Source organism: Triturus cristatus, chromosome 6, assembly GCF_964204655.1.
Source record: "Triturus cristatus chromosome 6, aTriCri1.1, whole genome shotgun sequence".
Taxonomy (NCBI): Eukaryota; Metazoa; Chordata; class Amphibia; order Caudata; family Salamandridae; genus Triturus; species Triturus cristatus.
In genome coordinates this window covers 1,784,620,413-1,784,644,868 of record NC_140589.1, presented here as the reverse complement: position 1 = coordinate 1,784,644,868, position 24,456 = coordinate 1,784,620,413, and the positions used below count along the sequence as shown (strand labels likewise).

Below are 24,456 nucleotides of genomic sequence, written 5' to 3'. Positions count from 1 at the left end.
CATGGGAAAGACATGCAGACCAGCAATGTACCACCCAAGGAAAGTACCACTGATATCCAGGCCAGGGAGGGAACACCCAGCAAAAGAATCACTGACCAGCGAGGGACCATTCATGGCAAGGACCATTGAGACGAAGACCAGTGATGCACCACCCAGGCAAATGACTACTGTGGAGCTGACCAGGGAGGGACCACCAAGGGCTAGAATACTGAGCTCCAGAACAGGAAGGGACTGCTCAGAGCAAGGACCTGAGATCTAGGACAGGTAGGGTCCACTTAGGGAAGAATCACAGACCAGCACTGTACCACCCAGGGCAAGGACTACTATGCAGCTGACCAGGGAGGGACTACAAGGGCAAGGACCTGAGGAGGAACCACTCAGGGAAAGAACCACTGAAGTTCAGACCAGGAAAGGGCCACATTTTCCAGGGAGGGACCACCCAGGGCAAGAACCACTGATGTCCAGACCAGGGAGGGACCCCTCAACACAAGCACCACTGAGGCGTAGACCAGGGAGGGACCACCCAGGGTAACAACCACTGATGTACAGACCAGGGAGGGACCGCCCAGCGCAAAGACCACTGAGGCGTAGACCAGGGAGGGACCACTCAGAGCAAGGACTACTTGTGGAGATGACCAGGGATGAACCACCAGGGCAAGGACCTGAGGAGGATCCACTCGGGGAAAGAACCACTGACCAGCAAGGAACTACTCAGGGTAAGAACCACTGAAGTCCAGGCCAGGAAAGGGCCACACTTTCCAGGGAGGGATCAACCAGGGCAAAGACCACAGAGGTGCCGACCAGGGAGGGAACACCCAGGGCAAGAACCACTGATGTCCAGACCAGGGAGGGACCCCTCAACACAAGCCCCAGTGAGGCATAGACCAGGGAGGGACCACCCAGGGTAACAACCACCGAGGTCCAGAACAGGGAGGGACCACCTAGGCAAGGACCATTGAAATGCAGACCAGCGAGGTAGGGAAACAGCGTTTACAACGCTGCCATTACATCGCGTTGCATTACAACATGGTCATTACAACAACCGCGTTGTTAGAACGTGATACCTTTACATCGCAAGTCATTAGATCTACTTGCTGTAGGCGGCACTCTAAACTGAGGAATCTTATAATTTTTCTAATCCAACACCTTCCCTACTGCTGCACACGCTAGAGTTGGAATAGTAAATTATACTATTCCTAAGTCCAGCACATGCCCCCACCAGCAAGTCGATCTAATGACTTGCGATGTAAAGGTATCACGTTCTAACAACGCGGTTGTTGTAATGACCATGTTGTAATGCAACGCGATGTAATAGCATGTGTAGTAACATGCTATATTCGCGAGGTACCGCTCAGGGCACGGACTACTGAGGCGCCGACCAGGGAGGGACCACCAAGGGCAAGGCCCTGAGATCTATGCAAGGAGGGTCCACCCAGATAAAGAACCAGTGAGCAGCAAGGTGCCACTCAGGGCAAGAACCACTGAGGTCCAGACCAGGAAAGGACCACCCTTTCCACGGAGGGATCTCCCAGGGCAAGGACCCATGAGGCACACACCAGGAAGGGACTACTCAGGCTAGGACCACAGAGGTCCAGACTAGGGACAGAACGCTCAGTGCAAGGGACTGAGGTTTAGGCCAGGGAGGGAGCGTCCAGTGCAAGAACCACGGACCAGGGAGGGGACATCCAGGACAAGGAAAACTGAGGTGCAGACCAGCGAGGTACTACTCAGGGCAAAGACGTCTAAGGCGCCGTTCATGGAGGGACCACCAGGGCAAGGACCTGAGATCTAGGTCAGGGAGGGACCACCCAGGGAAAGAACCACTGACCAGCGTAGGACCACTCAGGGCATGGACTACTGAGGAGCCAACCAGGGAGGGACCACCAAGGGCAAGAACCAATGAGGTCCAGAACAGGGAGGGACCACTATGGCAAGGACAGCAATATACAGACTAGAGAGGGAACACCCAGGGCAAGGACCACTGAAGTCCAGACCAGGGAGGGTCCACTCAGGGCAAGGACTACTGAGACGCCGACCAGGGAGGGATCACCTTGACTACTGAGGTCCAGAACCGGAAGGGGCCGCTCGGTGCAAGAACCTGAGATCTAGGCCAGGGAGGGCCACCCAGGGAGAGAACCACAGACCTGCAAGGTACTACTCGGGCAAGAACCACCGAGGTCCAGACCAGAAAAGGGGCCCCCTTTCAAGGGAGGGACTACCCAGGGCAAGAACCAACGATGTCCAGATCAGGGAGGGACCCCTCAGCACGAGGACAACTGAGGCGCAGACCAAGGAGGGACCACCCAGGGCAGGAACCACTGATGTCCAGACTAGGAAGGGACCACTCAGCGCAAGGACCACTTAGGCGCAGACAAGGAAGGGACCACTCAGGCAAGGACCACTGAGGTCCAGATTAAAGAAGGACCACTCAGGGCATGGACTACTGAGGCTCCAACCAGGGAGGGACCACTGATATCCAGACCAGGGAGGGAACACCCAGGGAAAGAATGACTGACCAGTGAGGGACCATTCATGGCAAGGACTATTGAGATGCAGACCTGCAAGGTACCACTCAGGGCAAGGGATACTGAGGTGCCAACCAGGGAGGGACCACTGATATCCAGACCAGGGAGGGAACACCCAGGGAAAGAATGACTACCAGCAAGGGACCATTCATGGCAAGGACCATGGAGATGCAGACCTGAGAGGTACCACTCAGGGCAAGAACTACTGAGGCTCTGACCCGGGAGGGACCACCATGGGCAAGGACCTGAGGAGGGTCCACCCAAGGAAACAACCACTGACCAGCAAGGTGCCACTCAGGGCAAAGATGACAGAGGAGCTGACTAGGGAGGGACCACAAAGGGAAAGAAACACTGAGGTCCAGACCAGGGAAGTATCACTAGGGCAAGGACCACTGAAGTCTATACTAGGAGGAAGCACCCAGGGCATGGACCAGTGATATCCAGTCCAGGGAGGAAACACCCAGGGCAAGGACCCCGGTCACTTCAGAGTTGATAACTTCTGGCAGGGATGCGGCATGAGCAGTAAAGAGTGCAGGACTCCTCAGTGGCCTGGAGGGAGGCCACAGCAGAGAGATTGATACTCAGAAAGATATGGGGACAAGAAGACAGCCTGGGACCAGTCTGTAGGGTAGGTTCGGGTCCAGCCACCTGCAGTGGAGCGGAGTTGCGCCCACCCCAGCGCCTTGAGACCCTCACGTGTGAGTAGCGCGCTTTACAAACCCCCTGATTGATGGACCCCTCAGGGTAAACCTCAAACGCAGCCCAGAGTGGGTGATTGTATCAAAAGCTGCTGAGAGCCCTAATAGAAAGGAGGCAGTGACAAGCCCTTCATCCACTGTCAGCCACATAGCGCCTAGGACCGCAACTAGCACGATTCTAAAGTTATATGCCTCATATTGTGAGGAGTTGTTGTGAGATTACTGTTTTGTACACATCTCTGGCTGCTTTGTGTTCTCATCGCACATTTATTATGTACACTCAAAGGTTTATAGAATGAACTTGCACACTTTACTTTCAGTCATCTACTCAGCCATTTATTCATTCCTTTTGTTTTCTTTTTATAAATCTTTTTATTAACATTTGCATCATAAAGCATACACGGCTATTAAAATCCGATCATCATATATCATAGGACGCATATAATAAAATCTACAATAGAGCATGAAGTCATTATCGTATCGGAGCTTTTACGGCCCATCGTCCACTTTATTGCTCTTACCCGGGCGAAAAGGATTTATTCATTTCTTTGCCCTTTCACTAGATTGATTGGCCCATTCATCTGCTTCCTAATTCACCCATTGTTCCTTATAATATGCATTCAGATTCTGTGTAAAACAAAATAATCCATCCATCCATACCCCCAGTGCTTTTTATTTAAATCAATGTACTTAGACAGATATTCATATAAACAAATAGAAAGCTTTTCTGATACAGATGGCTACCAAATTTTTCTGAGAGCATATTATCACTCATGCATCACTTGCTTTAAAAAAGCCCAGCAAAGATAGCAATTGCTGTAGTGCTCCAGCCCACAACTCTTCCATCCACCCAACTCACCCATCCACCCAACTCACCCATCCACCCAATTCAAAAATGGAGACATCATTGAGCCTCTTATCCATGATTGACCAAAAACCTGGGAAAAGATGGCTTCTTCCCGCCTTTCTTCCAATCACTCGCTTTTTCAACTCATGGACTGTTCTGTACCCTTCAAAGAACACATCAAGAAAAAGGCTCAGACACCTTGTTACCACTTTCATTACTGTGCAGAATGAACCCCTTCCTCCACCAATGAACATTCAGTCCATAGTCCAGGCCCCATCCTGTCATTCATCTGTGGTTGGTTAGGGAAAATTAACCAATCACCCAGTTGCCTCCTCCCAATGAAGCAGAGTGAGGGGTAGGTTCCCGGCACCTATTTTCCAGGACAACTCATGACATTGACTTTTGTACACGATCGTTGCTCTGCCTAATAATTGATGAGGCGGAACTTGAACCCGAACTAGGTTGGTCCTAGGATTGGAATAATTAAGGTACCTCATTGACAGGTCAACTGAGTTATTGGTTCATTTTCCATAACCAACCACCCATATTAGATAGTGCATCACTATAGGTCCTGAAGAATTGTCGAGTGATCTTTAAACATAAGGCGACAAACATGTTGACCATGACCACGCACATATAGACACCTCCAACCATTACAATCGGTGGTGAGTTCCTTATTTGGTTTTAATTGAGACAAGTGGGCTCGCAGATTAAAATTCATTTTGTAGCACCACCTCACCCTATTTTATTTCTCCTCATATCACCTCACATCTACACCACTAGGCCCCTCACACGCACTTCACCTATACGGCTTGGGAAAAAGATCTCTGACAAAGAGCCCCTCATAGGTTGCCCGTCAGGCTTTGCAGCACCGGCCTGATGAGGAGCAAGCCCTATGATGGAGCATGACACCCAAATGGGTGTGTGAGCGCCCCACTTCCCAAATTGGGAGACACCCACACTCCACTCTTGAGTAGGTGTGTTGACCAACCTAGCCTCCTTCTCACTCATCCCCGCCCTATAGGAACTGCATGCTCCTTCAGTGCTACGTTGTGTTTATTGGGGCCTGTATGCTGGACCTACATGCGCCCCTTTTCCCTCATTTGTATTTAATAGTTAAGTGCTCCACTGGTCTTATGCCATGGGTTTTGCCCATAGTGGTGGTGCCAAAGAAGGACAGTGGATGTCAATTTCACTGGGGGGGGGGGGGCGCTTGCTTCAATTTGTATGCATTTAGCTGGAGATTAAAGGCCAACAGAATAGCTGCAGAATACTTTGTTCTCTGGCTCCTCCCCCACACTCACTGACGTCACTTCACCCAGGACCACAGTTCCAATACTTTGTAATATGCACTTCAACCTACGCCCCTGAGACCAGTATTTCAACCCGCGCCCCCGAGGCCAGTACTTCAACCCAGGCCCCTCAGACTAGTATTTCAACCTGTGCCCCTGAGACTAACGCATGCTGCTGAGAATGTATTTCAAAGCAAGCCCCTGAGACCAGTATTTCAACCCGCGCCCCTGAGACCAGTTTTGCAAGGCTCTCCCCTGAGACCACTATTTCAATGCAAGCCCCTGAGACCAGTATTTCAACCCGCGCCCCTGAGACCAGTTTTGCAAGGCTCGCCCCTGAGACCACTATTTCAAGGCAAGCCCCTGAGACGAGAATTTCAACCGTGCCCCTGAGACCAGTATTTTAATCCACGTCCCCAAGATCAGTATTTCAACCCAGGCTTCGTGAAACAAGTATTTCAAGCCACGTCCTTGAGACGAGTATTTCAACACACTCCCCTGAGACTAGTATTTCAACACGCTCCCCTGAGACTAGTATTCCAACCCAGGCCCACTGCCACCAGTACTTCAACCCACACCCCTGAGACCAGTATTCCAACACACTCCCCTGAGACCAGTATTTCAACATGCTCCCCTGAGACCAGTATTTCAACACGCTCCCCTGAGACTAGTATTTCAACACGCTCCCCTGAAACCATTATTTCAACCCACACCCCTGAGACCAGTATTTCAACACACTCCCCTGAGACTAGTATTCCAACCCAGGCCTCTGAGACCAGTATTTCAAACCACACCCCCTGAGACCAGTATTCCAACACACTCCCCTGAGACCAGTATTCCAACACACTCCCCTGAGACCAGTATTTCAACACACTCCCCTGAGACTAGTATTCCAACCCAGGCCCACTGCGACCAGTACTTCAACCCACACCCCTGAGACCAGTATTCCAACACACTCCCCTGAGACCAGTATTTCAACATGCTCCCCTGAGACCAGTATTTCAACACGCTCCCCTGAGACTAGTATTTCAACACACTCCCCTGAAACCATTATTTCAACCCACACCCCTGAGACCAGTATTTCACACTCCCCTGAGACTAGTATTCCAACCCAGGCCTCTGAGACCAGTATTTCAAACCACACCCCCTGAGACCAGTATTTCAACACACACCCCTGAGACCCCCTTTTCAACCCACACCCCTATGACCAGTATTTCAACCCGTGCCCCTGAGGCCAGCATTTCAAGGCACGCCCCTGAGACCAGTATTTCAAGGCACGCTCCTGATACCAGAATTTCAACACACGCCCCTGAGACCCGCGTTTCAACCCACACCCCTCAGATCAGTATTGCAGCCCATACCCTTGAGACCAGTATTTCAACACGCCCCTGAGACCAACATTTCAAGCACGCCCCTGAGACCAGTATCTCCCAATACGCCACTGAATCCACTATTCCAACGCACATTCCTGAGATCAGTATTTCTAAGCACGCCCTGTGACCAGTATTCCAACCCCCAGTCTGGGTGTGCTGACACAATAGAGCCATCTGTAGTTATGTACCCGCCGTGTGCTCCCCGTTAAAGGAGTCGGCACCCCTACAACATCGACCAGGGAGACTGACTGCCGCTCTGGTGATTGCGCAATCCTTCTCAACTCCCGGCTCTCTTAGTTAATCAGCCTTGTGACCCGCGGCACACAAATCCTTTCCTTTCTCCGCCCCGAGAGCATCACTCACCCGCGGCCGGAATTACTATGGATTTTCTGTGCTCACCTCGGCTGTAAACAACCGGTTGCATTACTAGTCTCAGAATTTATCTTCGGGAGAATGGGGTGGGGGTGGCTGAGGTGGGGGCTGGGGGCGGAGATCGCCGTGTACAGCCTCTCCGGCTGTACACGGCGATCTCCGCCCCCAGCGCCTGCAGTGTGCCGGGGCAGGCTGGTGTAGGTCTATCGCACTCACTGCACACAACGGCACTTTCATGTCACACACACAAGGCTACATACATTGCATGCACATACCGACACACACATTGCACTGATGTTTCACAATGCACACAAACACACTCCCTCAGAACTACAGACATACGATGCTCGAGGACGCACACAGCGAGGAAGCAGACATGACCCCCATGCACGAGCCAGACGTTCACGCACACAAAACGAGCGCGAGAGTGTGAGATGGCCTGGTTGGGGAGGGGGCGAACGCAGAGAAAAGGAGAGACGACCACTGAACCGCAAAACTTACAGCCACATAGAAACAGACGTGTAAAACTTCCGACGTACAATCAAACACACGCACACACAAAGCAATTAAAGTTGAAAGTAATCACTCAAACCACGCGGGCGTGTGTTTGTGCTCAATAAGAGAACAAACACGCGCACACAGCACGTGCGTGTTTATAGACTTCACCCAACAAATAGAAAATAGAAAACAGTAAACAGCAAACAGCACACGCACACCTATCAAAAACAGACCATACAAACACAGCATACACATATCACTACAAACACGCAAACTCACGCAATCGCTGAGCAAGGACTTTACACGAACAGCACACGTGATCCACATAACAGTGCCACCCGCACGTGCGTGACAGAAGAGACGTGCACATGCACGGTGGTCTAGTACGTGCAATATTGTAGTTTTGAGATACTGCTGAATGCTGCTAACGAGCAGCGGCGAAAGACCGTACATAACAGCTCACATGATTATACCAACTCACCTGTGCTCCTCCTTTTATCGACCTGTGATTCGTCGACAGATTTAACCAGCTGGCTGCAGTGCTAACCCACACCACACGGTGAACTTATACCTAGAGTGTAAGTACATCGAGCCATATAGCACGTCTCGAGACGCTATTGTGTTTTATGAACCCCGAGAACACAAACGTGCATGCACTTGTCTGATGTGCCCTTTGAACCCTGACCTGCAGCATGGATACAACTTTGTATGGCAGTTGTATAACAATGTCCCGTTTGCTTTGTAGGATAATTCTTGCCTGTTGCCTCGCGCAGAGCCTCTCGAGCCTCCGCAGCCCGGCTCTTGGAATCCATTTTGGCTCTGGATGTGATTGGTTGAGCTTCAGGATTCGGGTGTGGGCCTGGTGACGTGGAATCAAGCGAGGAGATTGCTGGGTACTCTCCAGAGAGAGCGCTGAAGCTACTCTACATTTCTTCATCGGGGACAGCTCATGGGACCAGTGTGTGTTTCATCACCAAGGAGGGCACAGGGTGGATGAAAGGCGTGTCTCACCTCCAGGTACAGCTCTGGGACGAGTCTGTACTTCGCATCAAGGAGAGTACACAGTGGATGAAAGGTGTGCTACAACTACATATGCAGCTCCAAGGCCTGGCGTGTGTTTCATCATTAAGGGGCGCTGACAGAGGCAGCGTGTTCTGTAGTGTCTGTGTTTCAGCTACTGTAGCAGTTCACAATAGTTAAAGTCTCTGGGGCGAACCTGTGGTTCAGCACCAAGGAGAACGCAAAGTGGATGTAAGGTGTGTTGCAGCTACAAATACAGGTTCCGGGACACCACGGAGCGCGGACAGCGATGACTTCTTTTGGGCGAGTCCGTGTTTCAGCACCGAGGACAGCTCACTGTGGATAGCGTCTCTAGGACGAATCTGTGTTTCAGCACCAAGGAGAGCGCAGAGTGGATGAAAGGTGTGCTACATCTCTCCAAGTAAGGCTCTCGGACAAGTCTGCCTTTCAGCAGCGAGAAGGGCGCAGAGTGGATGAAAGGGGCGTTACAACTACAGGCACAGCTTGTGTTTCAACACTAAGAACAGCTCACAGTGCCGAAGGTCTCTGGGCCAGCCTGTGTTAGAACAGTAAATTCAGATTTTGATACTTGCCTGCGCTTCACGCGCTAAGGAGTCTTCCGGGGAAATTACACGTATTTCCGACCAGCTCTCAAGTTGCAACAGACACATGCTGCAGGGTTTCCAGGCGGCGCCTCTCCCACGCATCCTGGCTATACAACATCTTACGCTACCGTCTGGAGAGCTCAAGCCACCTGCACAGACAGCTGATGCGTACAAATATAATGTGCGCTACTCCATAATAGTGACTGGCGCTAGCCCTGCCAGCCCCACTGAAGCAGCAGCGCGAGCCTGTGTACAAGCTTGGCCAGTCAGGGACGAGCCTCGCTGGCCACAGCCTCCTACAGCTACGTATTTTTCACAGCTGAAGTAGCAACTCAGTGAAAGGGCTCAGAGGCACACGTCCCTACAGGCCCCTCCCTCACAGCTGGAGCAGCGCCTACCTCACAGGGCCCCCAACCCCGGCAGACTAGCTTCTCTCAAACAAATGAAGTAAGTACCTCACGACGAGGCGCAAATCACAGAACAACCAGCCCGGACAACCTATCGCACACAACCTCACAAGGAAGCGGCGCACCTCACAGGAGCCCCAGCCCTGCCAACCTCTCTCAAGTAGCTGCAACCGCCCCGAAGCCGTGTCACACAGGAACCCCAGCCTGGCCGGCCTCCCTTGTGCATAGCCCCATGAGAAGGCAGTGGCGCACCTCACAGGATCCCAGACCTGCCATCGCCGTGTCTCTCTCTGGGCCGGAGCAGAACCCCACCACTCCCCGACACCATGGAGCCGGGGCTCTACCTCAGAAGCGTCCTGGTTTGCTGCATCATCGTGTTCAGATCAGGTAAGAAAAAAACGCTTCTAACGTGGCATGCATGAGCCGGGAACTTACGAACAGGCCCGCGCTTTGCCGTGTGCGTGGGCGAGAGGGGTTCCAAGACAATTTCACAAAGTTTGAAGAATGCGATGTCGGCGCACACAGAGGGGAGGCGCAGTGAGGCTGCGGACAGCTGTGCGCCCTGCTGATGTGTGCTGTGCTCGCTGCTGGCGTGTGCCCTGCTCCCTGCTGGTGTATTCCCATCTCCCTGCTGGCATGTGCCCTGTACCCTGCTGGTGTGTACCCATGCTTCCTGCTGTGTGTCATGCTCCCTAATGTTGTGCGCCCCGCTTCTTGCAGTGGTGTGCCCTGCTCCCTGCTTTGTGTGCACTACTGGTGTGTGCCCTGCTCCCTGCCTTGTGTGCCCTGCTCCCTGCTTTGTGTGCCGTGCTCCCTGCTTAGTGTGACCTGCTCCCTGCCTTGTGTGCCCTGCTCCCTGCTTTGTGTGCCGTGCTCCCTGCTTAGTGTGACCTGCTCCCTGCCTTGTGTGCCCTGCTCCCTGGTTTCTGTGCCCCGCTCCCTGCATTATGTGCGCTGCTCCCTGCTTTGTGCACCCTGCTCCCTGCCTTGTGTGTCCTGCTCCCTGCTTTGTGCGCCCCGCCCCCTGTTTTGTGTGCCCTGCTCCCTGCTTTGTGTGCCCTACTTTGTGTGGCCTGCCTTGTGTGCCCTGCTCCCTGCTGGTGTGTGCCCTGTTCCCTGCTAGTGTGTCCAGCTCCTTGCTTTTTGTGCCCTGCTCCCTGCCTTGTGTGCCCTGCTCCCTGCCTTGTGTGCCCTGCTGCCTGCCTTGTGTGCCCTGCTGCCTGCCCTGTTTTCTTCTAGTCTCTACACTTATCAGCCCTCAAGGGATAGAGTCTCTCTAAGCTTTGATCGATGTTTGTCCGAGCCGCCTCCCTCTGTCCTTGGACAGAAGTCCAGAATGACCCCACAAACAGCAGCGTCCATTGCGCATTACTACTTGCTGAAGGCTGGCGACCCCTGACTGGCTGCTGCAGAGGAACCTCTCTGATGTTGAAACTGCCCACTGTCCACCTGCCCCGGGCAGGTTCCTGCCTTTCTTGTGAGGGTCTCTACCTCAACTCTTCTGTTTGTTCTCTGTCGAGCAGAGGTCTGAAGCTTTGTTATTCCGTAGGAAGTCTGAGTTGTTCCCAGAGCTTTTGATGCGTTTGTTTCTGATCCTTAACTCGACCTTTTCAAGGCGAGGCATTGAATCCCAGACCCGTATCTGACAGGTTTACGCCCAGCCTCCCCGAGCCCCGACGCCCAATCTAATAAAGGGCTGTAACTTTAACATCTTGATGCTAACGTACCCCTGGGAAAGGGCAGCCGGACCTGCATGAATGCGAGCCTCTGACCCTCCGGCTCTACGCAATTCTGTTAATTGAAGCATTTTACCAATATGATATGACATGCAAGGATAATGATAACCGAACATGTGTATCACGATTGAAAGAAAGTGATATAAATACGAAATCCGGGGTAAGGACGCTGAAAGGCACGGGGCAGGCAGAAGGGCGGGGGGGGGGGGGGGGGATCTACGTCACACACGGACCACCCCTGGAAGAGAGTGAGCGCGCGTTAGCGGAGGGGTCCGGATCGAATGTGAGAGGAAACGTGTCCTTCCATCGCACCATGAATGTGTTTGGGTACCTCTGAATGAATGAACTGGGGCAAGGGGGTAATCAACATGGCACCGCGAGGGCGTCCGCGTGCAGGGGAGGAAGTGTGACGTAGAGGAGGACTCCCAGGGATAAACCATGGCTGAGAACGTGACCCCTAAGGGGGTTAAGCACAGGAAAACAGCATGGGGGCCTGGACGGGGCGCTGAAGAGGGCTAGCGTGCCTCAGGGAGCTGTGAAGGAACACCATGAATCAATCGTAGTTGGGAGGAGGGGGGCAAGGGAAGGGGGTCTGCCCACTGGCTATCGAGAGCGTGGATGGGCGGGGGGCTCAGCCTCTTGCACCTGCAGTTTAGAAGATTTATGTAGTTTTCACATTAACCCTGATCTGGGGGGTGAACTAGACCATGCATATGAGTCGTTTTTCTGTGATAGGTCCAGGTAATCTGCACGTTACACACCTCACCTCTCTTAAGCTGGCTAACTCCCTCAGAAACTTTACTGCGATTGGCACTGGCCACTGCAGGTAACACAAAACAATTTCAGAGGTGATTCATAGCTCCAGCTACCTGTTTCACAGATACCTGCAGTAGGGTCATTAATGTGACACGTTTTAATGTAAGGAACAGAACATGTAACCTTCAGGCTGCCCATCTCTGCAGCCAGTGCATTAACCAATCAGGCAATATACCTTGCATTGGATTCTGTGACAACATACACACAACAGAAGCACCACTGCCGCTTTTGTTACATTGGGGCTGATTTTGCAGCTCTGGTGCAAAACAGTAACAAAAGCGGCCCACCATTTCAGGTGGATCCGCCCCCATTCTTGTCGGAGGCTGCCCCACTGCGGCAGTGGGTGCCTCAGGGCTCTGCTTTGAGCCCTACGTTGGTCAATCTCCATGTGTGCCCCCTTGCTGATGTCATCGAGTGTCACAGCTTTAATATCGTGTTGTATGCTGATGACACACAGCTTATTACCACCTTGTCTCAGGATGAGGGAGCCTCCACAGCTTGGCTTAGATCTTGCTTGGCTGACTTTACAGAGTGGAAAGACCTTAGCTGCCTCAGGCTAAATGCTGGAAAAACTGAGTTTTTCCTAGTAGGGCAACAGCCTTCGATTTGGTCCCCTGCTTGGTGGCCAGATGTACCTGGCTTAATACTCATTTCTGAGCCAAAAGTGAAAAATATTGGCATTTAGATTCATGCTAATAAAGCATTCACCATCTAAATCTCTTGCCTGGCCGGTAAGTGCTTCGGTATCCAGAAATGTCTGAGCAAAAGTTTGGGCTTCCTTCCTGCGGCAGCCAGGAAGTCAGTAGTCCACTCTTTGGTTATGTCCAGACTGGACTATTGTAATGTGTTATATCTGGGAGTTTCTCAAGGTAGTCTGGTCAAGCTGCAGAGGCGTTCATCTATGGGGACGGCTCTCACCAAACTGCACTGGCTTCCTGTGAGAAAGAGAGTTTCCTTTAAGGCTCTGTCTTTGCCATACAATTGTAAACAGGAAGGGACCCCTTCTCTGGTGAAGCTGTATCACCCTTGCAGAAGTCTTAGGTCCATAGGAACCATGCTTACGTTTATCCCCAGAGTAAAAAGAAGTTTAGATGGGAGGGCGCAAAATATGGAGCACCTTGCCTTTACAAATGAGACAGAAAGGCTCAGAATCAGCTTTTCACAACAAACTTAAGACCTGGTGCTTTAGGCAAATCTAGGGCCTGTCAAGCATGTTATGTTGGGGTCTGCACTGTGGTGATCTCCATAGCGCGGGGACACTCCATCTGCTCTACAAATGGCTTTATTATTATTATTATTATTATCAAAGTGGCTGCTGATGGCTTTGTGCGCCTCTGTGCTCAGTTCAGAAGGGCCTCTTTGAACATCCTGTAAACAGCTTTTGATTCTCTACACACGTTCACACACTTGCAAGTTCTCTGCACTACCCCATCCATGCACTTGCAATAGTAACTATGTTGAACCGTTGCTTGCAAAATCCAAAGTATGCCTTGCTTTTAAAGACTGTACATGCTGGGTACATATCGCAGCAGTGGGGCCTCCATGAGAGCAGAGGAGCGTTGCCCCTCAGCTGGAGGACAGGAGACATGAAAAACGAAATGGTAATGAAACTGATTTGTTATCAATTTGTGTTGTTTGTGCTGGCAGCAGCCAAGTCTGAGGGTGGGGCAGCTGCAGGGAGAAATAGTGTGCACTTCAGTTTAAAGTGCGTATGTCACTTTGGCCGGCTGTATTGCGACGGGACAGCCTGACATGCACACTTTAAACACTCCAACCCGAGCGGTCTTCGACAGCTGGATGGAGAGAATGTACAGGCCCCCAATGCTTCAAGGAGAGTCAAACCAGCGAGCTACAGCCAATCCTGGTGCTTCTTTCATGCGGCCTGAGAAGCCTGAGGGCAGTGCCAAGATTGCTATGAGGAGTTGGACGAGGCTCTTGAAGTTTGCAGCTGGATGGGGAGAATGTACAGGCCCCCAATGCTTCAAGGAGAGTCAAAACAGCGAGCTACAGCCAATCCTGGTGCTTCTTTCATGCGGTCTGAACAGCCTGAGAGCAGCGCCAAGACTGATATAGGGGAGTTGGACAAGGCTCTGGGAGTTGCTGTGATTGAGGAGCCTCCGACTGCCAAGAGGAAGAGGAGCAATGGGTAAGTAAATCTTTATTGCTTTATTTTGATTTAATTTAATTCACTGACAGGCTATGTGGAAAACTAGCAGGGCCTTCCGTCTAAACTCCAGAGTTCTCAAACACGGTCCATTATAAACACTGTTTAAAATGGACCATAATTGACACTTTTGGCTTTGAACCTAAGGGCACTGCTGGTTTTGATTGGTGCCTGTCAGTGGGTTACATATTCACCTGTCGCCCTACCTGTTTTGTTTGCCGCCGGCCGCCACTGCATACCTTCACCAGTAACTACGGATATTTGGGAAAGTATATAAGCTTAACTGAGTCTGGTTGCCAGTGCTTACTCAGCTGTCCCCTACTATACAAAGTAATCTGAAGATGCGGTGGGACCCCCGGTGAAGTCCCAAATTGGTGCTAGTCTAGGATTCCAGTACGTCTACGTGCGTACGCATTACTTCCTCCAGAGGAACGAGCTTCTGCTCCTTAATGGGTTAAAGGCGGAGGGAGGCATAAGATGGCCGCTCTCACCACTGAACTCACACGAGAGCTTGAACTGTCATGGGAAGACACTGGAATTACATGGGAGTTATAGTTCCAAGCTCGCCTTCCAGAAGTAAATATAGACTGTGGCATGTGGCTGTGTTCGATGTTGTCGCAATGGAGAGCCCAGTGGGCCAAACAGCTTGCTTCTTGGTTTTGTGAGTGGCTTCTGTGGCCCTCTTGGCTGGTCCTGTCGTGATGGCGGACAGAGCATGAGTAGTGTTGGGTCTTTAGCAGTACTTGGGTTGTGTCTAATAACGGGCACTTCTGTCACCACAATGTTTCCACTGATCACACCGGTGCCCTTGGCCTGACCAGCACCCTGTTCCGTGACCCTTTGTAAGAGCTCTTGGGGACAGATTAATCCACTCTTTCCGCCGGTGCACAATCACCAAAAGTAATGCAAGCCAGTGCAAAGTGTTGATAACATATATACTTTCCAGTGTTAGACTTTTTTCTTACTGGAAAGTAGCCGAAAAGGAACGCAAAGAGCGCTGTGCGCTACTTTGTAATATTTTGAAGTCAAGAAGGCATCCCATGAGGGGTTCATGGACGTTTCCAGGCAACCGCCCATGGTTTTTGACACAAAGCCCTGTCTACTAACAGTGGTCGACAAGGGTTCGTGCTGAGGCAGTACTAACAAGAACTGATTCCATCTCTCCCAACATCACACATTGCATTCGTGCTGCACTGTACAGCACACAAACAATGTGGGAGAAGCTTGAAGGTGTGCCTAAGCACAGTATGTGTTAATGTAGGGGCACAGTGTGGAAGAGTGACAGCGCAGTAGGAGACAGCAGTAGTGCCACATCACACGAGGTATTCCACGTCCTGCTCTTGTCTCCTAGCGCAACACAGTGCAGCAACTTTGGTGGCGGTGCTGCATTGCGTATAAATCGGCAAATCCCAGTAATGAAAGATGTGTAAATGAGAAAAAGTAGGACAGGTGTTGTTGAGCACACTGTGGATGTCTTAGAAGTAGTGTCTGTGAAGGAGGACGGCGGCGGATCTCGCCCAGTCCTGGATTTCCCTTTGCATTCTGGTACTCGTTATTTTGTTTCATTCACAAGAAATGTCAGTGGCAGCGTCAAAGCTTTTTATCCCTTTCAATAGAAGGGGCCCCAACGCACTGGGGGCCACTTTAGACTGGAAAGAGTGTGGAACCTGCAGCTTCTGCTCAAGGCAGGCTCAGGACATTCCCATGATGCTTTGTTCCACACCACAGGTGCTCACACTGTGTTAGAAGTCAATAGTTTATGTAGAAGTTTTATTTACATGAATTCTATGTGCTATTTGTATTGGTATCTACATAGCACACATCTGTCACTGGAATTTGGGCCATTTATTTCATGGGGCCCCATGAGTGGATCTGAAATGGGCCCCTCTATACCTTCAGTCGGCCCTAGGGATTGGAGATTTCAAATTACAAAGGAAACACAGGATCAGAATGAGTTCCTCATCACACCTGCAATGGGTCTTCTTAGCAAGGCAGGGGAGCCTCCATCCTACAGGGGCAACCGAGGAAGTGGGGATGGGGTCTTAGAACGTGTCACTGTACACGTCATACCATGTTAGGCATCAGCGATCAACCCATTCATGGAATCCACTTTGCATTTGGTTTTATTTGTGAACCTCTATGAGTCCCAGAATTAAAGAAGAGTTGTGTAGATGAGCTACTTATGCCCTTGCACGTGGCATGAAAGTAGGTTGTGGAGTGAATTCTGCGGTGGAGATGGGTGGCAGCCAGGGGAATAGTGTAGGTGAGCATCTGTGCCACTCATCAGGAGAAGGGGCACAGCAGGCAGGGGCATGAGGTGGCATGAGGAAAGGGTTCAATGCTGAGCAGAGGTAGGTGTGACAGACAACAAAATGAGAGATTCTGTGAACTGGGACCCTGTACTGAGGAGGAGGAGCTAAGAAAGAATATTACATGGGGCAATGCAGGACAAAAATGACAGCTCCACATGTCCAGTAATCTGAACAGTGCATGAACGCCAAGAAAATCTGGCAATTTCTTTACACATTCCATCTCTTGACCCCACCCCTTAACAGTTATATACTTTCCAAATAGTTATAATTTGCCTTCTGCAAAGAGTTCCAGAGTTCCATGCTCTGTGGTCATTCAAGATGGCAGGATGTTTGTCCATGGTCCAGAGCTCCAAACCCCCTACTCAGGGCCTATCTTATTGAAATGAGCACCCACCCCTGCCAACTCCCCCTGAATGATTCTGGAAACAGGTTCCCACCAAATGTGGGCATAGATAGGGTGGATGCAATGACTCCTTGTTAACAAGACTTGTTCACACCAGGACTCATTTAAAGTAAACATCTAATACGTGTTTAGAATAAACATGCGAGGATAACTGGGTAGGTATGTTACAATACCAACTACAACACTACTGACCTGCAACAATATTTAGGGCTGATTTCGTTCTTGGCGGACGGGTTACTCCGTCACAACGTTGACAGATATCTCGTCCACCAAAATATGAATATTACAGGATATAAAGGGATTTATAATTTTGCGGACGATTTTTCATCTTTGTGACAGACTAACCTCCCCGCCAAGAAGTAAATCAGACCCTAAATCTACACTACAAAGAGCCTCTATATCACCAAGGCAAGCACCTATAGAAAAGTGTAGATGAACTATTCTTAATTTCACATACATTAACAATGTAGGAGTAGTCAGTCTTGCAGACTGATTATTCTTGTGGGTCGCTAATAATGCAACCACAATATTGTGACCCACCTCCCATCGGGCGGGGCCTTGCTTGCATATTTAGCGTGCCTTCTATGTTTCTGTCCATTCCTGTCTGGAGCATTCTGGGTAAGAGGTCAGTGGATGCTCCTCCCAATCATCCTGCTGCAGAGCAGTGAGGTGTCTCATGCCTCATCAGTGATGCTGGCCACTGCCTGATGAAGGTACCTTCATATTGAAATATATTATCAGTCCCTTGCATGTTGCACTTACATCTACTCTTTATCGAACACAGCTCTGTAGCTGTATATAAGGGAGAAGCAGGACGAGAAAGCAACTGTGGGAGAGCAGGAGGACAGAAAGCTGGGTGAGGCAGTTAGGGAAGGCTGAAGAGGTGTGGCTCACTAGTTAGAGGCGGCAGACCCGTAAGCAGAGATTCGGCCAGGGACCAGGGTTCAATTCCCGATGCGGCAGGGTTGTGGACCAGGGTCAAAACGGACTCGATAATTCTCGCCTCGGTACCTACTCTAACCAGGAACACACTCGGCAACTCTGGGCATTAAGCTTGCCTCATCTCTACAACGGCCCCCCACAGACGCCGGGGATGCCTGGTTTCACCTTGGAGATACCCAGAAAGGGACCATCTCACAGGGAAAGCCAGGACGGGTTCCCCAGCGGTCTTCAGCGCCGGGACACCTCCTTGTGAGGTAGCTGTTCGCGCTCTACAAAATGCTGTATTATTATTATTATTATTAAGGCCACTGAGGGCAGAGGCGGGAGCAATGGCTGCTAGGACAGGAGATGGGAGAGCAGGGGAAGGAGGGGCATGGGTAATGGGGGACATGGGAGGGCAGGGCCTGTGGTGGCAAGACAGGGAGTGACCGAGATGAGATGTGTAGGACTATTTCTGGAACCTTATGACCACAATTTAATGGGAACAGTAATGAGAGAATCTAAACTTCAATAAAATTCCATAGGTTTGATGGCCCTCCCTTCTAAACAATGGAACACCATGAAAAACACAAGAAAACTAATAGCAGAAAGTGGCTGATTCAAAGTCGAGTATCTCTATGTACATCTTCTTGTTGCATTTTTTAGAGTACTTAATGCCATGAGGTCTGCAAATCAGCTAAAGCTGTCTGTAGCAAGACTGAAAAATATGAAAAAATAAATAAAAATCAGGCAGGAACTCAAGCTTGTTGCACATACAAACACACATAGACACACAGTACCATGCAAACATAGTGTTAATGCAAAGACCTCCGTATAAACACACAGCTTCATACATAAATGTATAAAGACGGAAAGGGTGACAAAGTCACACACATAACCACATAAAACACACCAACATAAGTAAAAACACATAATCATGCTCAAACACACACACACGTGTATATATATATATATATATATATATATGCAACACCATACACTTCTCCTCCAGGAAGTATACACGGACACCAGGGATATTTGCAGTTATCAAATTGGTTTAATGGACTGCACAAACAACGCGTTTCAGCTTTCGCCTTGTTCACGTTACAATGACGTTTTTTTGTATAAAGTTAAATACAGTTCCTGTGCACAAAAATAAACAAAATAAACAACAGACTCTTAACACCAGAGAATGTGTAGAGTGGCAATTTGGTAAACTTGGCGGCCATCTTAGCCTAGTGCAGAAGATCAAACAAAGGGTATCAGTTACCCAGTAGCATTTCGAAAATTACACTTCATGCTTGAAAAGTTAGTACCTGAATTTTGTATAAATATACAAAATAAATGGACATATCCACTGCCGAATTACATCGTGATTGAAAACGCATTGTCATGTTATATAACATAAAGAAGTGTATTCAGCCCTAGTGGGCGTGCTTTCATGAATGATTTCTAATGAAATAATAAACAATCACAAAATTATATAATTTCGTAAAGGATAGTTTGCATATCCTTTACGAAATTATATAATTTTGTGATTGTTTATTATTTCATTAGAAATCATTCATGAAAGCACGCCCACTAGGGCTGAATACACTTCTTTATGTTATATAACATGACAATGCGTTTTCAATCACGATGTAATTCGGCAGTGGATATGTCCATTTATTTTGTATATTTATACAAAATTCAGGTACTAACTTTTCAAGCATGAAGTGTAATTTTCGAAATGCTACTGGGTAACTGATACCCTTTGTTTGATCTTCTGCACTAGGCTAAGATGGCCGCCAAGTTTACCAAATTGCCACTCTACACATTCTCTGGTGTTAAGAGTCTGTTGTTTATTTTGTTTATTTTTGTGCACAGGAACTGTATTTAACTTTATACAAAGAAACGTCATTGTAACGTGAACAAGGCGAAAGCTGAAACGCGTTGTTTGTGCAGTCCATTAAACCAATTTGATAACTGCAAATATCCCTGGTGTCCGTGTATACTTCCTGGAGGAGAAGTGTATGGTGTTGCATAATTGGGGTTGCCGATTACCCCCACACGGACCGCCCAGCAGACAGCCTTCGTCTTTATCGGGACGGGTGTTTTTTGATATATATATATATATATATAATAAAGAGGGCTACTAGGAGCTAATAAGGGGGGTTACTGTTCCTAATATGACACAGTTCATGTCTGAAAAAAGGAGGATAGAGAGGAGAGGGTATCTAGATACTGTGCCAGTCAAGAAAAGACAGTTAACAAGGATGTGTCTTGTTGCCCTCACACATCCCTGGGGATGTAATGCTTCATTGGGCAGTGCTCCTCGTTGGACCGGCACTGCAATGCCCTACGGGACCCCCAAACGGTCACTTTGGCAGAGATCATTTTTATTTTGCCGTCTGATGAGTGTGAGAGTGTGTCTTTGGTGGGGTCGTGAGAGGTGAGTGTGAGACTAAATATTAAAACTGGCTAGGGGATATCCCAAAACGTTTCAATATGTTGAGTCCCCTGTCGGAGTAAAAAAACAGTAGGTTAGTCTTACTTGTGGGGTAGTAGTGGCCCCTAGTGTGAGAAAGTGCCCTCCTTCTCGCATGGTATGCCCCCACGTTTTGCTGAATTGCTGATGTTCTTTGACTGAGTGTGTCCTGGGCTCCTGCTTATCAGGTACCCAGGGCCTATATCCTTCCCTAAAACTGCATTGAATCCTAAACCCAATTGGCATCTCTGGCCACATGTCAGCCCCTGGTAAATGGTATCACAGGTACCCAGGGCACTGTGACCTGAGAAGGCCTCGAAGGGCTGCAGCACTTATTGTGCCACCCTTAGAGGCCCTGTACCCTGACACTAACACACTGCCTTTGCAGGCTGCATGTATTGGTGTAGAACAAAGTGAAGAGTCGACATGGCACACATCCCTGTGTGCCATGCCCACAAACCACTGCCCTGGCATACATCAGTCACCCCTCTAGCTGGGTGCCCTATGCCAGTGGTGAGTGTACAGGTACATGAGGCCTGTACCCCTACAGTGCCCAAGTTCATTTCTGGGCACTGTAAGTGCAGTGCTGCCATTAAGAATATATGGTGCTGGGAGTTTGTCATTACGAACTCCACAACAACTTAATGGCTACACTGAAGACTGGGAAGTTTGGTATCAAACTTCTCAGCACATTAAACCCACACTGATGCCAGTGTGGGATTTCATGTAAAATATACAACAGAGGGCATGTTAGAGATGCCCCCTGAAACTCGACCAACTTCTAGTGACCTAATTGAGTGGCTGCCTAGGCTGCCACCACCAGACATGTTTCTGGACTCCTAGGTCGAGAGCTGCTGCTCTCGGGGGGCCTGAAACAATGCACATCCTGGGACGAGGTACCAAGCCTCCTCCCCCAGGATGGGCAGGGTTCACGAAGGAGAAGCTTCAAAGGCATGCCGCCTTTGTGAGCCTCTCTAGACCATTTGCTGCTTTCAGCCAACTGGTCCCCTCTGGTTCTAGCCCCCCCCCCCACTTTGGGCGGGAGAACCAGCGGGAAAAACAAGTGAGGAAGAGAGGTGTGCCCACCTCTACCAACTCCACCCCTCAGGTGGGGGAGGCGAGGTGAAGCACAACCTTGAGTCCCCGCCATCTTGTGGATGGGGGGACCCAGCCAACCAGGGACAGGCTCCTGCCCCCCTCCCACTGGAGAGTGGCAGAATAGGGGGTGTACCCACCCCAGGGAAGAGACCCATTGGTCCCTGCCCTTTACCTACCTGTAACGCCCCTAAATTTAGTATTTAGGGGGCACCCTGATCCTTGCTGTCTCAGATCCAGAAACAACAAGAAAAGAAGATAAGAAGAGCCTTGCAGAGCTAACAAGAGGACGACGCCCACTTACTTGGCCCCAGCCCTACTGGCCTGTCGCCCCTCGAACCTGCTCCTGCAAAATCCCGGTGTGTCCTGCAGCCAGCAACCTCAAAAGCCCCGCAGGACCTGCCTGCCTTCCCTTCAAAGACTGAATCTCCCGTGAACACCGGACTTGTTCAAACTGCAGCTTTTGGCTCCGGCCGGACACCGCAAATCCAGCCCACTCTGCACCCGCCGAACCCAGCCCGAGCTCGAGTGGAAAAACACCAGGAGGAGGTCACCCTGGCGATCCTGACCTGAGATCCTGTGACCCCTGACCTGCCTCAAGCCTCCAGCCGACGCTTGCAGCCTAAATCCAGAAGGTCCCCCCCCCCTAACTGCCTATTCCCCATTGGATAACATTGGGCCTCAACACTCTGCACCTGGCCGCCCTAGTGCCGCTGAGGGAGCAACAACAGTGCCTCACTGACCCTGGGGGACCCCTGAGTCTAACCCCAGAACCTTAACTCCCACAGTCGATTACTTACCTGAGAACCGTTAACCTGTTTTCCCGCCATAGGATAACATTGACACTTTTTCTCCAAAAAGTTTCTGTGTGGAGTTTTGAAATCTAAAAATATTCTTTAAAAATCGCACAAATAACCAAAACGGGTTTACTAACCTGTTTGAAGGAAATGTCCCATTGCTGAATGTAGGTATCCAGCACTGAGTTAGAAAAGTAACGTAAAAAGGAACTTACCTGCAATTTACGGAAATAGCCTATTCATTTCAATGGACTGTATTTGCTAAGTGTTGCATACTACTTGCATACTACTGCTCCCCTGTAAATCAAACAAAGTACAATTTCTATTGCATTTTCAAACTGTTCTATATCCAGTAACTTATTACTGAAAAGTATTTCATGCTTACCTGTGCCAGGCTTGCTTGGTTCCAAAAATAAACAACAGTATATTTCTTATACAAAAACAATTGGCCTAAGGTTCAGTTCTTGAGTGTGTGAATTCATTTGCTGACTGAGTGTGTACGTCAAATGCTTAACACTGTCCTCTGATACTGCCTTACTGCTCGACCAAACTACCACTTTAGAGAGTAAGGTTCTATCTAACTTTAGCCTCTGCCTACCTCTGGGGACACTTGGACTCTATACACACTATACCTCATTTTGGTGTAGTATATATAGAGCCAATTTCTTACACCTAATAATTGAAAAAGGAAAAGGTTGACATGTTTTGCACTTAAAATTGGTCAAATTGATCCCTTGCGCTTCATCAGGATCATGAAGAGTGAAAAGTGTTGGTGAGTCAACCCCAATCGTACATTTTTGATTGAGTGTCCCCTTTCTTTTATTAGGGTGGCACCTGCTCGTCATAATTATCACTGTTGGTCCGACCTAGGAAAGACACGTGGTACGTAGACAAACACAAAACATACAAATTAGGTAAAGTTCAACTGTAGGTATCTAGTTGGTGAACAGACATCAAATATAGACTCACTGGTCATACAGGGGAAAACAAATAATAACACAGTCAGGCACAATCATTCATTTCAGGGTCATCGCGCCTTTTATGTTTTCCATAAACACTTATTTTATATATATGCACACAGGTAACGTTGTCTGAGTTGCATGCCCCTTTATTTGTTAGTGTCACCTATGTACCATAGCGTAAATTAGTGGTAATATAGCATTTGAACAAACAAGAATATTGAGCGATAGGTAATTGCACAGTCTTACCTAATTATTCTAGAGATTAGGCTTCATAGGCTATTGCACAGTGACCCGCACCATTACGGGCTGCTAGTATAAGTTGGAAAAAAGGGGGGAGGGAAAAAGAGAAAGGGAGGCATATATCAAAAGTTGCGCTCGTGCTTGGCATGAGCCACGATCTGCTAATTAGCACCTCTGATGGGAGAATCATGTTACTCACAGTTTTGTTGGGTGCACGACTTGCTGCACCTACCCTCGACCATGCGTGACTGAATAGTGGCCGCACGGTTCAACGGCGTCCCTCAAGAAGGAATCCCCCTGATGCCTGACTTCCGGCTGCCTGGCCTTCAATTGACGTATTCTACGCCATCGCGTATGTCCAGGTGCCATCTTGAAATGGAGCAGAGGGCTCCAATTCCAAACATATATCGAAATTGGGGATTGCTATTCAAGTAATGTTCGGTGGTATCTCATGTAGTTAAAATTTGGTAAAGAAGTAATGGCAAGTATAAGACAGAGGTCACTCAAGTTATTATGTTTAAAAATTCTTGGATAGATATTTGATAGTGATCCGGAATTAACATTTGTAAACAAGTCTCATTTTGTTTTATAAGGTCAGTCTCAATCCACAATAATTGTTCCTTTGACTGGCTCCTCGTTCCCATCTGGTCAATACGAGTGTTGGGTTTCAGGAAGTATTTTTTTTTCTTAGTGTCACAGTGTTTGTAGTCTGTTTGGCTCGTAATTTTTGTCTTGAGGGTTCTACAAGTGATTGTGTATTGTTTATCCCTGGTGGTTATAGAGGGAGAGATGTCATATTGTAGCAGTGTGCATTTCAGGACTGGGATATGTGTGATTTAACTAGTTAGCCAAATCTTTGTTTATTCGTTTCGCCTTTGCCTGATCCATAGGGCCATAGGTTGTTGG

At 49.3% G+C, this 24,456-nt stretch overlaps 1 protein-coding gene across 1 annotated transcript in view; it reads left to right on the top strand.

Annotated features, from left to right (window-relative positions):
- The window catches only part of CHRNA2 (cholinergic receptor nicotinic alpha 2 subunit), a 144,688-nt gene that overhangs the window by 5,172 nt on the left and 115,060 nt on the right, over positions 1-24,456 (top strand). Inside the window, exon 2 of the mRNA XM_085613107.1 lies at positions 8,351-10,024. Coding sequence (XP_085469233.1) covers positions 9,964-10,024 — 61 coding nt within the window. The 5' untranslated portion in view covers positions 8,351-9,963. The remainder of the gene's footprint in view (positions 1-8,350; positions 10,025-24,456) is intronic.